Below are 15,896 nucleotides of genomic sequence, written 5' to 3' on the forward strand. Positions count from 1 at the left end.
TCTCCCAGCTAACTTGGACAGGTTTTCAGGTGCTGCATGTACGGTTTGTCTCATTAGGCAGCTGTTACTGAGGTAGTATAAGGAAGCTGAGTAATTTGAACACTTTTAGTTTCAAATGAACTTTTCTCTGGGTCTTTAGATTTGAAATTCCCCATTTTGTTTTGTAATGGAAGTCACTTCATGGTCCTGATAGCCCTCCAGGCCACTAAGTTCACGGGATGTGACCTGCCTCTGCTCAACTCTGGTGGCTGCGCTTGACCTCTGACCTTTGGCCCATGCACTGATGCAACGTCTGTCTCTCCACCTGCTCTAAAAACCAAAATTTTCTTTGGTTTATAGGAAGATGTGAAACTTACCTGCAATTCTAGGTGTTCCTAAGAAGTGAGACCATGAGGCAAAATGTATTAACTGCAGGTAAACTTTTTTTTTTTTTTTTTTGAGACGGAGTCACGCTGTTGCCCAGGCTGGAGTGCAGTAGCGTGATCTCCGCTCACTGTAAGCTCCGCCTCCCGGGTTCACGCCATTCTCCTGCCTCAGCCTCCCGAGTAGCTGGGACTACAGGCGCCCGCCACCACGCCTGGCTAATATTTTGTATTTTTAGTAGAGATGGGGTTTCACCGTGTTAGCCAGGATGGACCTCGTGATCCGCCTGCCTCGGCCTCCCAAAGTGCTGGGATTACAGGCGTGAGCCACCGCGCCCGGCTAACTGCAGGTAAACTCCTATCTCAAACAGTGGTTCTCAACTTGCAATGGTTCTGTCCCTCCTTCCCCTGGGAACCTTTGGCAATGTCTGCAGACAGTTTGGTTGTCACGGCTTGGTGGGAGTGCTACTGGTTTCTAGTGGGTGAAGGCCACGGATGCTCCTAAACCTGAGAGTACACTGGACAGGTCCGACATCAAAGTTCCTTACAAGGTATGTAGAGCACTTTACCATTTACACTGGACTTAGCTCACTCTCACAGTCACCACTTCAAACATGAGGAAATGGAAATGTAAGAGACTCAAGAATGCCAAAAATTAGAAAAAACTCACAAGGATGGCATTCCCTTGACATTTGCTTCAGAAGAAGTAACTGTCACAGATCCAAAGATGAAGCTGCTTTTGCACGTAAGAGTATGTATTTACCTGGAAAAAATTCGCTCAAATCCCTCCCTTTGGAGTCTGAGTCCCTAGTGCTGGAGATCTCAGTTCTATTTGCTCCCTGCTCTGTGGCTCACAGAGATTCTAGCAAGACTAGGGTGGGCCTGGGAAATGCTAACAATTTCCTTGACAAGTGAATTATGCTTTGAGTCCGAGTTAGTGGAATAGTGAGACCCTGCGCAGGGGAAGGTTCTTTCATTGAAGACCATTGCTACTTCCATCCTGAGCTCTGCATTTAATAGGTGACGATGGAATGAAAAGGTTAACTTACGCCACGCTACCCTTCTGTGGTAACATCCTTGACTTGTTTAGAAGATTAAATAAAAAAAAGAAACTAATTAGTGAGAGGCTTCCTGATAATTATTGGGAACTCTCTTGTATGTTATCTTATCTGACAAGTCACCTGAAAAGCCATCTGAAGAAACAGAACCAAAAGAAAGGATATTACAACAAGAACTTTACTGGTAACACCTTTTTAATAGGTCAAAGTAACTGTACAGTTCATTATATTCTTCCTGAGAATAATTTATATCCCCCAACAAACTAAAGGGAGGGTATATTTTTTCAAAATTAACAGAATGGATGGTGTAACTGGACATCAAAAGAAAACCAAATTCCTGTTTTGCTTCATTCTCTCCTGGGAAGACAGATACAAGGAAGGGTTAGTTAACTCCAGTGGCTGTAAAATAGTCAACATGGCTTTAATCTTTCTTTATAAATTATATAAAAATGGAAAAAGGGGATGGTTCTGGAACTTCTCCTCAATGCAGTTTGGAGGTGCTCTGGTACAAAGCATTTCTGCTTCCAAGAGAAATAACATTGCTACAAAAAACTGGCACATTATTCTGTGAAAAAAGACGTGAGTTTTTAGTTGTGTTCTACAGCTAGTTCCCGACCCAATGCTTCACATATCCACACGAAAGTAAAAGGCAGGTAAGACAAAAAGGGCTGTAGTTTTTTCTGAAATAACTCAAGTCTTCAAAATATAGCTTTTATATTCTTTGTAAAGTGGGATTAGCATATTGCAACTGAAGGGTGTTCTAACAAACAAAAATTCCAGTCTGGATAATAATTCTATGGTAGACAAAAGAATTCTCAGCCTCTTGGGTTTCCTGGAATTCTTTGCTTCATGCTCTCCTCTTCCACTATGCAGCTAAGGTAGTTTAGGAGTTAAGATGTCACCCCTTGGCCATCCCCCTTTAGAACGTATCTTAATGTGAACATAAATTGTTCTTCATGATGCTTAAAAGCTTACATATAATTTTCATTCTTAGAAAAACGCCACATTTTGGATCCTGGACTTTTCTGAATATCATGATTGAAAAAAACAAAACAAAAAATGAACCCAAATCAAAGTGTGGTTAAACTTATATGAGAAAGATTTTTCAACCAGATGGTCATTCAAAAAAGTTGGAGCTGTAAGTGCTGGCGACTGAGGACACAGGGTTAATTCCTCGCTGCTGGTGGAAGGCTAGAGAACATCTTCAAAAGAGGGTAGCAAGACGTGCTCCTAGGGGAGGCTCAGTGTGGTCTCGTCTGCCCAAGCATTTTCAGTCTTGCTTGGTCAATGACATCGAGTAAGTTTTTGGCATCCACAGCCAGGGCGTGAGCAGCAGTCAGCATTTGCTTTTTGTACTCTTGCTGGAGGCTGGTCATGACATACTGCTGGGCCAGTTTCATCTTGTTGATGAGCTCACCCAGGTCAGAGTTCAACAGCTTCTGTGCCATCTCAATCTGAAAGACAAGAGATAGGTCAGGAGAACTGTTTTCAGTGATTTTTTTTTTCTTTTTTAGAGAGATGTTCTTACTGTGTTGTCCAAGCTTGCCTCAAACTCCTGGGCTCAAGGAATCTTCCTGCCTCAGCCTTCCCACTAGCTGGGAACACAGGCACATGCCACCAAGCCCTGCACCAATGAACTTTTCAGGGAATTTTTATGAGCCTTTCTTTCAGTGCCTCCATGAGAAGAAAACTTTATTTCCTGTAAATAAATCTTCCTTAGGAGCAATAGGATGTAAAAATCAATCTTTAAATTTTTTTTTTCTTATTTTAACTTCCCACACTACATTCATGCATTTAAACATTTTTTTTACTTACTTTAGAAATTCAGCTATTATAGTGTGCCTGTTTGTGCATGCCCATTCACACATGCAGATCCAGCATCTTGTTCCTTCCATTCAAAGCCTTCCCTGACACCATGACTAACTTCGTCTCCATTTGCGCTCACTGTTTAGACTTTATTAATCTCAGTGACTGGCAGGGCTTTTGTTTCATAATAGAACCACAGAATCTGACAGAACTTCAGAGATCATCTATTCCAAACACTTTCACATCAGAGTGGACAACTGAGATACAGTAAGATGTGCTGAAGGCCACACACCTCTTTAGTCTCCAAGCCAGGACAAAAGCCTCAGTTCTGACTTCCGGTCTTATGCTTTCTACTATGCCAACTCTATTTCAAGACCTTCCTTGGCTATACAAAAAATGGTTTAAGGATGGTGGCAGGGCGCAGTGGCTCACTCCTGTACAATCTCAGCACTTTGGGCGGCTGAGGCGGGCTGACGGCTTGAGCTCAAAAGTTTGAGGCCAGCCGGGGCAACATGGTGAAACCCCATCTCTACAAAAAAATACAGAAAGTTAGCTGAGTATGGTGGTGTGCACCTGTATTCCCAGCTACTCAGGAGGCTGACGTGGGAGGACGGCTTGAGCCTGGAAGACAGAGGTTGTAGTGAGCCAAGATCGTGCCATTGCACTCCAGCCTGGGTGACAGAGCCAGACCGTTATGTACGCCCCTCCCCCCGCACAAATTAAGTCAGGGCAGCAATGGTGGAAGCAGCTAATGAACACAAAATGCTGTCCTACAGGGTTAGAATGCTTTGCATGGGAGAGTCTCATGATCCTTCTTATCTGTTTCTTCAACCAATGGTGACTTATCCATTTGCTCTTTTATCAATTATGGAGCACCTATTATGTACGAGACACTTGGTGCTTGGACACAAGGAGGAAGACCTGTTTCTACTCACAGTCTACAGTGGGAAAAGCATACACAGGACCCTATAATACACTGGAATAAATCACGTAGTAGAAAAGTACATAGATAAGACAGCAATGCATTCTGTCTCAGAGAGGGTCAGAAAGACTTTACAGAGAGAATTTGTCTGAATTTGGCCTATACTGTAAAAGTAGGCTGGCTTCAACTGTGAAAGCCACACCAAGTTGATCTTTATTTGGCAGGACTTGGCAAGAGGGATAAGAGATTTTTAGGAAGGAGAATGACAAAATCTAGAGAGATATTCTAGAAAGATGGCTCTTGGCGGCAATGTGGAGGCTGAATGGAAGGGCAGGGGAACAGACAAGAGGCAGATAAACCATCTAAGAGGCCATCTTCAGAGGAGAGGTGATGGTGGATGTGCAGGTGAACGGACCAACCTGAGACCTGATGAGAGATGGAAGGTGTGTGGTTGTTTGCATGTGTGTAGGGGATGGGGAACTGCTGGGAACAGACGTGCAAGTGCATGGTGTTGTCACTGACCATGGAAGCAAACAAGGAAAGCAGACCGTTCTTGCCAATGGCAGACAGTTGGAGATCAGAGCTCAGGGAGGGATTCTATAAAGTCAACACAGATTTGTGAGGCATCAAATACTTGAATCTATGAGAATGAGAAGAACTACCAGAGTGAAAAAGTATTTTTTAATAAAACAAGTGGGTAGCACTTTGGGAGATGACCACACTCAAGGGTGGCAGGGAACAAAAGCCTGAACAGAGGTCTTGGCAGGAGAGGAGTGAGTGAGGAAGCTCTGGGCCAGAGCAGGGGGTCTCAAGGGGGAGTTAGGACTGAGGGGAAAGCAGGGGCTCTGGCAATTAGGAGACCTTGAAGGGCCGTTACAGCAGAGAGAGTTCCAAACAGCTGGAGCACTGGAATGCTCTGAGCTGGCGCTGAGTGCAGCTGCCATGTGAGGAGGTGGCCCCGTCAGGGATGGGCTGCTCTTTCAGGAAGTACAATGGGGACAGGAGGAGGCATGAGGACAGTGAAAGGCAGATGCAGGATCAAAGACAGGCTCCTCTTCTTTTCAAAAATGATTTAAGGCCAGGTGTGGTGGCTCACGCCTGTAACCCCAGCACTTTGGGAGACCGAGGTAGGAGGATGGCTTGAAGCAGGAATTTGAGACCAGCTTGGGCAACACAGTAAGACACTGTCTCTACAAAAAAATAAAGAATTAGCTGGGCGTGGTGGTATACAACTGTAATCCCAGCTACTTGGGAGGCGGAGGCAGGAAGATCACTTGAGCTCAGGAGTTGGAGGTTATAGTGAGCTGTGATGGAGTCACTGCATTCCAGCCTGGGTGACAGAGACAGACCCTGTCTCAAAAAAAAAAAAAATTAATAATTAAAAAAATACTGTATACAGGAGAGCAATTTGTGTATTGGAATCAGGGGAGATGAAAAGATTACTTTAGACTTTATCAACTAGAGTAGGTGTTGACAAATAGTCCCACTAAAATATCCACTTGGTAGGACACCATTTTCTTGCCTCTGGTATATGGAACTTCTCCACTTTGGGGCAAAACTGAGGCTTGTCATGGAAAGCCAGAGGCCCGGTGAAGCAGGTAAGTGAGAGAACCCCATTTGGTTGGGATGCGAAGTTACGCTACAGCACCAGTCACAGGCCTTCTCAAAAACAAGTTAAAGGGTTTATGCATATGAATCAATGCCACTTACAAAGGAATCACCAACAGGAGTTGTGTCCAACCGTCCTTCAGAAGTCAATGTCCAGTTCGTCAACTGGAACATCCCCTGGACATCGTATGTCTCTGGGTATGATGCTGAGAAGGATTCAGCATTATTTATGCTGTATTCCTGACTGGAGATGCAAAATCTCAATCTCATCAGGAAGAAACAAATGTTTATAGGATATCCCTCAATCCAACTTTAAGAATACTCTATAAAATCACTGAGCCTATGTTTGTCAAAAATGTCAATGTCATGAAAGATAAAAAAAGGCTGAGGAGCTGTTTCAGATGAAAGGAGGCTGAAGAAAGCAACACCACGTGCAAAGTGTAATCCTGGTCTGGCTCTCGCAGGCGAGGGAAAAGTGCTACAGAGACAACCGACGACCCTGGAACATGCCCTGCAGAGTGGGACAGTGCATTACATCATGTTAAAGTTCCAGAATGTGGTGATTGTGTGGTGGTTATGTAGGACAATGGCCTTGTTATGAGAAATATAAATGGAAATCTTAAAGGGGAAGAGGGCATGAGACACACAGCCATCCTCAAGCTGCTCGACAGCAGGAATTGATGTGTGTACACACATAGACAATGGAGCAGGGATGACAATGTGCTGACATGTTAAAAGGCTGTGAAACTCAAAGGAAAGTTGGGAGTTCTCTGTATTAATCTTTTAGCTTTCATATAAATCTGAAATGATTTCAAAATAAAAAGGACAAACAAAAAGTGTGTGCTGGGATGAAGAACTGCCCATGCTTCCCTAGAAATGAGAAAAGCAGGCAGCTGGAGTCAGCAGGGAGCAAGGCTGAAGCCTGCAGATCCTGGACTCTGTAGTGGGGACGCATCCCACATGCGTTTGTCAATCCCAACCACAGAATGTACACCCTAGGCTCAAAGACACTAAAACAAATGCAGGTGCTTCCTTTCATTTGTTAGTCATATAATTGAAACAAAATTGCCAAAAGGTAGCAAAAATGATAGTTGTTGCTGGGCTACAGTATTTTGGGTCAACTTTTATTCCTTAAAACTTTTTTTTTTTGAAACAGGGTTTGCTCTGTCACCCAGGATGTAGTATGGTGGCTTGATCCTAGCTCACTGCAGCCTGAAACTCCTGGGCTCAAGCGATCATCCTGCTTCAGCCTCCTGAGTAGCTATTGCACACAGCTAATTTTTAAAAATTTTTTGTAGAGACAGAGTCTCGCTTTGTTGCCCAGGCTGGTCATAAACTGGCTTTAAGCCATCCTCTTGTCTCGGCTGCCCAAAGTGTTGGGATTACAGAGGTGAGCCACCACACTCAGCCCTTAAGAAGCTTCTTAAAGACATTTATTAATTTAAAATGATTTTTTTTTTCAGATGGAGTCTCACTCTGTTGCAGGCTGGAGTGCAATGGCACAATCTCGGCTCACTGCAACCTCCACCTCCCGGGTTCAAGTCATTCTCCTGTCTCAGCCTCCCAAGTAGCTGGGATTATAGGCGCGTGCCATCATGCCTAGCTACTTTTTGTATTTTTAGTAGAGATGGAGTTTCATCATGTTGGCCAGGATGGTCTCGATCTCTTGACCTCGTGATCTGTCCGCCTCAGCCTCCCAAAGTGCTGAGATTACAGGCGTGAGCCACCGCGCCTGGCCTGGAATTTTTTAAGACAATAATTTTATTTATTAATTTTTTGGTAGAGATAGGGTCTCACTATGTTGTCTTGAAATCCAGGCCTCAAGCCATCCTCCTGCCTTGGCCTCCCAATGTGTTGGGATTACGGGCGTGAGCTACCATGCCTGGCCTAAAAGAAATTTTTTATATTACTACTTGAAATGGAAAACCAGGATCATTTGCAAGCTCAACTATTTTTAAGGAGAATTCGAGGAAGCAGACCATGCACAATGCCCGCCCCATTCATATCAGCATTCTTCTACCTTTAAGGTTCATGGCACCAGCAGCAGTTTCCCATGTGCCTTCCTCATCCACTGCTCAGAGCCACTTGTAGCTCAGATGAGGACCTTGCACAGTGGCTCTGCAGTGGACTAGCAGCAGGAAGACCCAGGATCTGGAACTTGAGTGGCCACTGCTCCACACCACCCCTATGCCCTAGAATGAACAGCCCCGTCCTGGTTGGGGCCAGTGTTAGAGGGAAGGTCATCGCTTGTAGGGCAGTTGATGTCTCTGCTGGCCACAGACTGAGGAGTGGCCTTCAGCACCACAGGCATCCCTGAATGTGTCCCTGCCCAGTGCTGTCACAGAGGGCTGCAAGGGGAAGATTGTGCCCTACCTCTCGGTGGGTGCTGGCTGGTAGGAGGGGAATGGTCTCATCCACAGTGGCCAATAACGTCCTCAGGGCCAAGCCGACTTCCTAACAGACAAGAATCACAACCAATATTAGAACACACACAAAGGATTTTTATGCCTTTCAGTTATATATTTTTTTATTTCCTTTCCACAAGTTTCAAGGCAAATTTCTGTATTTCTTTTTCTCAGTGCTTAGCCCTATCTTGTAAGTTATGAGGCTCCTTTTTCTCCCAAAAGATTTAGATCTGACTGTTCATTGCTCTAATACCCTAAGGAGTGAGTTGAAGAACAGAAGTTCATGTAAGAAAAGTCACACAGATGCTGAGGGTGGAAAGCAGGATTTTTTTTTTCTCATCTACTGCTTCCAAGCAGATTATACCACCCTCCTGGCTCCAACTGCCAACCCTGCCAACACAGGTTAGGATAAATAGTAGCACCTTTCCCCAAGTGTGTTCACCAAATGTGTTCTCACCCAGGTACTTTCAAACACCCCATGAGGCTGGCCAGAGATGACACCACTGCCCCGGATGCAAGGGGGCAGCCTTGCTTTGGACCCCGTTCTGAATCTCAGGCTTCATCTATTACGCACACTGAACAGAAACACTCCTCCCTGCCACTTCCGAGTTGCAGCAAAAAGGGTTTAACTATGATTTAAAACAAATAATTTTAAACTTCAAATTTTCATTACTGTCATACTTATGAGGACCAAATAATGTAATGACTAAGACATCAAATTACATGTAATATGAATAAAACCAGTAAGAAAATGATAGTTACTTATAATTGGATCAACATACAAAAAGAATGTCATTTGGCCAAAGTAAAACGGTTAAAAAAATAGTGTCTATAAAATCACCATATAAAATCTTAGTATGTACAAAATTCTGAATGGTTTCATCTACTGTTGAGTTGTTTAAACTTGGCTGTGGGTTCATGCAAGTTCCTCCTTAAGAACTTTGGTTAAAACTGTTATGTGGATACACTTTAAAAAAGTGAACCAGAATGGATTAACTGTGCTTTCCATGAAACATTACAACTTTCAAGCAGCTTTTTCCACATTGATGGTTTATAAGAAGCTGTTGCAAAGATTGCTAATAGGTATACTAAAAAACAGTTGTAGGGGCCAGGCGCAGTGGCTCATGCCTGTAATCCCAGCACTTTGGGAGGCCGAGGCAGGCAGATCACCTGAGGTCAGGAGTTTGAGACCAGCTTGGCCAACAGGGTGAAACCCCGTCTCTACTAAAAATACAAAAATAAGCCAGGTGTGGTGGTGCATGCCTGTAGTCCCAGCTACTCGGGAAGCTGAGGCAGGAGAATTGCTTGAACCTGGGAGGCAGGGGTTGCAGTGAACCAAGATCGTGCCATTGCACTCCAGCCTGGGAGCCTGGGTGACAGAATGAGACTCCATCTCAAACAAAACAAAACAAAAAACCCAACAATAACAATTGTAGGATTCTATAACTCAACAACAAAATACAGTATGATTTAAAAAACAGGCCAAAAAAGAAAAAAAAAAAACTTGACATTTTTCCAAAAAAGATACACAAACGCTCAAAAAGCAAACAGATGTTCAAGACCTGTATGCAAATCAAAATCACACTTAGATACACTTCACATCCATTAGGATGACAATTATTTTTTAAAACACACACACAAAACCCCAAGCTTCAAAATAACCCCCCAGAAAATAACACGTTTTGGTGAGAATGTGGAGAAACTGGAACCCTTGTGCGCTGTTGGAGGGATTGTAAGATGATGCAGCCGCTGTGAAAAACAGAATGGTGGCTCCTCAAAAAATTAAAAATAGAATTATCAGTGATCCAGCAATTCTGAGTATACACTCAAAAGAAGTGAAAGCAGGGTCTCAAAAAGATATTTGTATATCCATGTTCCTAGCAGCATTCTTCATGATAACTGAAAGGTGGAAGCAACCCAAGTACCCTGTGATGGTTCAGTAAATAAACAAAATGTGGTGTGAACATACAGTGGAATATCACTCTGCCCTAAAAAGGAAGAAAATTCTGACACATGCTACAACATGGATGAACTCTGAGATACTATGCTGAGTGAAATAAATCCATCACAAAAAGACAAATACAGTATGATTCCACTTATAAGCGGTACCTAGGGTAGTCAATTCATAGAGATAGCAAGTAGGATGGCGGTTGCCAGGGGCTGGGGGAGGGGAAAAGAGGAGGGTTGTTTCAAATGCACAGTTTCAGTTTTGCAAGGGAAGGGTTATGGAAGTGGATGGTGCTGATGGTGGCACAACATTGTGAATGTACCTAATGCCTCTGAAATGTATGCTTAAAAATGGTTAAGATGGTAGTTTATGTTATGTGTATTTTACTATAGTGAAAAAAAAGTATGTTCGAGTATGTTTCAGAAATACTGGCTTAGAGCAAATTTCGACCACACTCTGTGAACTGGAGGACACCTCTGTGCAACCAACATGCCAGTCTGTACTCTTTAAAAGGAGCCATTGCTGACTTTCCTTGGACCTAGTGTCCTTTTTCTTTCTCTCTCTCTTTTTTTTTTTTTTTAAAGAGATGGGGTTTCACCATGTTGGCCAGGCTGGTCTTGAACTTCTGACCTCAAGTGATCTGCCTGCCTCAGCCTCCCAAAGTTCTGGGATTATGGGCATGAGCCACCGCACTCAGCCCCTAGTGTCCTTTTACACAGGACACCTGTCACTGCCTGCTAGGATCCCACTCCACTGAACACAATTTGGAAAACATTAGTTTACTGGCATGATATTTTTATTTATTTTTACTCTTTTTGAAAGAAAATTCAATGAACACCCACATACCCAACCCTTAGCTTAAGAAAAACAACACAGATAAATCCTCCCAATGTACCTTTCTTCAGCTGGCTCCTCCTTACAGGTGCGGGATCTGAATTTGATAATGATCATTCCTCTACTTGTCTTTGCACTCCAACAACGTAACCACATCTCCCTAAGTCTTACACAGGATTATTTTGCATGTTTTTCAAGTTTACATAAATGGCATCATACTGTAAGCATACTTTTGCAGCTTTCTCTTTCACTGCAGACTTTATGTGTGAGCAGTAATTATTAAAAGAGTGTACTGCTTCAAGACACTCCCATCCTAGTGTTTACTGCCAGAAGAAAACAAGATAGGAACGGCAATTCAGAATAACTGCGGTTCTCACTAACACTGTCACTGTATGGTGCCTTCGTGAAGAGCTTCTAAAGCATCAGTTCTGACTTTGGTGGGGCGGGGGGACCTAGAGACATCTATCAACTGGCACCACAGCTTACAGGAAACAAGAACATTTTTGCCAGTACACAAAATGACTCTATTTTACCTTCACCATAGGGACATACTCCTCTGGTGGGGCTGGCTGGATTTTACTGGACATCTCGATGACAGCTTTCACCAGGCCCGTCACATTCTCGTACACCTTATCATTCGACCGGTCCAGGTTGGCAGTAGGAGGGGGGCTGATTTCCTGGGGCTGAAGCTGACAACACAGAAGCCAGTCATTTTTCTGCTCTCCAGCAGATGGCGTGAGATCACCACAATCAAGCTAGAGAGGGTCTTTACAAGAGATCAAAGCAGATTGCAGAAGGTCATTGATTTTCTTGTGTGTGCGGGATATAGTTCAGATTGAGAATGACAGTAAAGTAATTCCTCCAAGTGACAAATTAGGCAGTATTTTCTTTCTAACTTTGAGCTCAGTTAAAGGAAATGAGATGGAATCATACATATTATACTAAAAACCCCAGATTCTTTCAGAGACCTGATTCAATGTCCCCTCACCCCAAAATCATTTACCACAAGATAATAATCCATCTGATAATTTACTGAATTTTAGATAACATTACCTATTTGGTTAAAGAGTCAAACATTCTACATGAAGACTATAAGGATTTCTACTTAGTTTGAATTCTGCAGTGAAAACGGTATGGCTCAGCTTAGCTGCCCTCAGCCGCCTAATGGAAACACGTTCTTTGTACAATTATAAAAAGCTGACATATGAATGCACTTTAAGGGGACAGCATCTGTTTGCAGGTCGTGACTGAAGTCAAAGCAGCAGTGGTGTCGCTAGGAGCCTCTCGCCCAAGACCCCGGTTTCAGCCAGCTCTGTGCTGACTGCTGGAAAGCACCTGGGCCTACGCTTATAAAGCCTCAGCTCTCTCACCCGGGCAACTGTGATCAGGGAAGATGAGGCCAAAGATGTAACAATGTCTACCTAGGGCCTGGGCACAGAAGAGACATCAACAAATGTTACTAAGATAACTTGAGCACTGATGGTGGAATAACATGAGGGCCTTTGGGAAATCTCCAGCAGTATTTAAAAATTCCAACTGGTTAGAATTATACCAGCATAAAATGGTGTGTGTGTATATATATATATATATATATATATATATATATATATATATATATATACTTTTTTAAAAAGACCAACTTGTAGTACATATAGTTCAATCATGAACCTGATGCCAATGCTCAGTCTAAATATAAGTTCCCATTTCTGAACCCTTGGGTGCTTTTGCCCAAGTAATCTGGAACAGATTAATTCTTGGTTGTTCCAAAGTCTGGGTATGAGATAGCAAAGCACAAGAATAATTCATTTACTGCAAAGATGTACATGTCTCATTCTTTTGCATATATAAACACTGCTTTTGGCATCTGTCAGTCATGAGAGGTGACAAAGCAGGCCGAAGTGCCCTCCCACTTGGGCTTCCTGCTTTCCAGTCCAAAGTTACATGCAGAGAGCCGGGTGTGATAGAGAGAGCTGGACAGACACACAAAGACACGATGTGCTTACCCTCCATGGCTATTGTCGAACGGAAGGTGAGGAAAAGTTAAAGGAATTTATCAGAGAAAGGGAAAAAAGAAAAACAATATTAATAAAGGCATCAGACAAATCCCCCATAAAAACACATGAGCAGAACAAAAAGGAGCTAGTTTCCAAGCCTGCCCACCAGCTCTCACTCACTGTTGCCAGGGTGTGGCTACTGTTGCCAGGGTGTGGCTACTGTGCCACCTGCTCACTGCCCCAGCACACTGCATAGAGAGGTCTGCCATGCACCATGCTCAGTTACAAAACAAATGCAGGGAACATGCAAAGCCCGAGGAACAATCCAGCAGCAGTGCAAGGTCAACAGAATGAGAGCTCTTCAAAAAGAAAGGAGGAGGAGGACATTTGGTTTTAATTACTGAAAAGTGCCCATCTGAATTCTCATAGATTCAGGAGAAACTGCAGCAGCCTCAATTCTCGAGCCCGGCCCCTCAACATCCTTGAGATCCACTTCATCATCTAGCCATAATGCTATCATAAAGATTCCTGACTTGGGGCTGAGTTTAAAGATATTAGGCCCAGCCTGGCCAACATGGTCAAACCCTGTCTCTACTAAAAATACAAAAATTAGCAGGGTAATGGTAGTGCATCCCTGTAATCCCAGCTACTCGGGAGGCTGAGGCAGGAGAGTCATTTGAACCTGGGAGGCAGAGGTTGCAGTGAGCTGAGATTGTGCCACTGTACTCCAGCCTGGGCGACAGAGCGACACTGTGTCTCAAAAAAAAAAAAAAAACAAAACAAAAAAAACCCGACAAAACACACACACACACACACACACGCATTGGGAGCTTATTTTAAAAACAAAAAACAAAAGTAGAACAGAAACCCCTTTTTTGAGCTGATTCTTATGATTAGGTTCTACTACTTGAAACTGAGCAGTTTTATTTAATGTGTTTTCTCTAAAGCTCAAGCCAGGGCTATCCTACTATAACCACATCATTTCCAAGAGATGACTTCCTGTATTTTATTTTCTGCACTGAGAGTCACAGTGTGGTCTTCTGTTTAACTTCATAGGATGTACCAGTTCAAACTACATCAACAGGGCTTCTTGAGGAGGGGGCCACAGGGTGTTTCATCAAGAAGAAATAGACAATTCTATAATTCTAGGGAGGTTGTCACCTGTTTAAAGCTTCTGTTCTTTTCTACTTTACCCTTTGCCCAATTCTTGTGGTAGAGGGGCACTGTCATAATGCTTCTAGGGACCATTCACAGTGACATTCCAGAAGGAAAAGCTGTTTGGAAAGACATCCTAATGGTTTTCGATTTTCTGGAGCTTGACAACTTGGAAGCTCCTTGGCAGGCAGTTGATAAACCCTCTATAGATGTAGCCAATTCCAGCCACTTAGGTTGATGCTTAAAGATTCAGTTAAGAACCAAAATGCAGTGCTACCTAGGAAAATTTGAGACTGATTCTCGCTGTTATTTGGATGAATTATTTTAGTTATACATAAAAGTAAATATTTTAGTATTAGTTTTTTTTAGGCAGAATCTCGCTCTGTCGCCCAGGCTGGAGTGCAGTAGTGTGATCTCAGCTCACCACAACCACCGCCTCCTGGATTCCAGCGATTCTTGTGCCTCAGCCCCCTGAGCAGCTGGAATTATAGGGTCACACTACTACGCACGGCTAATGTTTGTATTTTTAGTAGAGACGGGGTTTTGCCATGTTGGCCAGGCTGGTCTGGTACTCTTGGTCTCAAGCAATCCACCTGCCTTGGCCTCTCAGTGTTGGAATTACAGGCGTGAGCCACTGTGCCTAGCTGCATTGCGGTATTAGACCAATACTGTTCTTTTAGGATGGATTCAATGACCCCTACCAAGCAGACAATGAAGAAACAGAGGTGTATATTTCATATTATTTAAAAATCTACTTAGGTCGGGTGCGGTGGCTCATGCCTGTAATCCCAGCACTTTGGGAGGCCGAGGCGGGCGGATCACAAGGTCAGGAGATCAAGACCATCCTGGCTAACACGGTGAAACCCCGTCTCTACTAAAAATACCAAAAAAAAAAAAAAAAAAAAAAATTAGATGGGCCTGGTGGCGGGTGCCTGTAGTCCCAGCTACTTGGGAGGATGAGGCAGGAGAATGGCGTGAACCTGGGAGGCGGAGCTTGCAGTGAGCCAAGATCGCACCACTGCACTCCAGCCTGGGCAACAGAGTGAGACTCTGTCTCAGGGGGGCGGGGGGCGGGAATCTTTACTTAATATATTTTAAGTACACATATTATTTTCAAGATTTCAATTTGCTTCATACCCTATCCTAATTATATGTATTCATTATGTTATTCCAGCTGTGAAACATGTTTCATAATGATGTCAGAATTCTAAGGTGGTACCTATCTACCTGTAAAGTTGGTTTTCCATTGTAATACAAGCCATTTTGAAAGTCTGTTCTTTTGGCTTATGAAAATAAATAATTCATTAATCTCATTCTGTCCCCTTTTTTTAAAGAGATGGGGTCTCACTATGTTGCTCAGGCCAGATTCAAACTTCTGGGCTGAAGTGATCCTCCTTCCTCAGCCTCCCGAGTAGCTGGGACTATAGTCATAGAGGTGCGCCACCATGTATGGCTCCTTTTTAGAAATTTATTGAAAGAAGCCAATATTGGGAACGGTGTGTCCTTCCTCAATTTTCCCTGGAGAAGACTCAGTGTGTCTTTAACAGAACTGTCAGGAGGCATCCTGGGGCTTGGAGGCCTGGTGAACTGAGGAAGTTCCTGATTCCCAGGCACTTACAAGCCGCTGGCATGAACTCTGGGCACCAACCCTAAGGGCAGAGGCATCCCTAGCCCAGTTGGTACTTTCACTATGGCCACAGAGGGCAGGCTTGGCCACAGAGAGCAGGCTAGTTTGTGCCAGTGGCTACCCATTCACCCTCTGGTCACCTCCTCAATGAACACTGGCAAACCTGTGCCCTCTAAG

The 15,896-nt window shown here is 43.6% G+C and overlaps 1 protein-coding gene across 50 annotated transcripts in view; it reads right to left on the reverse strand.

Annotated features, from left to right (window-relative positions):
- Window positions 1-1,597: 1,597 nt before the first annotated feature.
- The window catches only part of PTK2 (protein tyrosine kinase 2), a 343,777-nt gene continuing 329,478 nt past the window's right edge, over window positions 1,598-15,896 (reverse strand). For all 50 annotated transcript variants that reach the window (XM_063816590.1, XM_063816588.1, XM_063816583.1 and 47 more), the window contains 3 exons: window positions 11,477-11,632; window positions 8,130-8,210; window positions 1,598-2,874 (listed from right to left, as the gene is read on the reverse strand). In XM_063816590.1, the coding sequence (XP_063672660.1) occupies window positions 2,662-2,874; window positions 8,130-8,210; window positions 11,477-11,632 (450 nt within the window). In that variant the 3' untranslated portion in view covers window positions 1,598-2,661. The remainder of the gene's footprint in view (window positions 2,875-8,129; window positions 8,211-11,476; window positions 11,633-15,896) is intronic.

The sequence above is a fragment of the Pan troglodytes genome, chromosome 7 (assembly GCF_028858775.2).
Source record: "Pan troglodytes isolate AG18354 chromosome 7, NHGRI_mPanTro3-v2.0_pri, whole genome shotgun sequence".
Classification (NCBI taxonomy): domain Eukaryota; kingdom Metazoa; phylum Chordata; class Mammalia; order Primates; family Hominidae; genus Pan; species Pan troglodytes.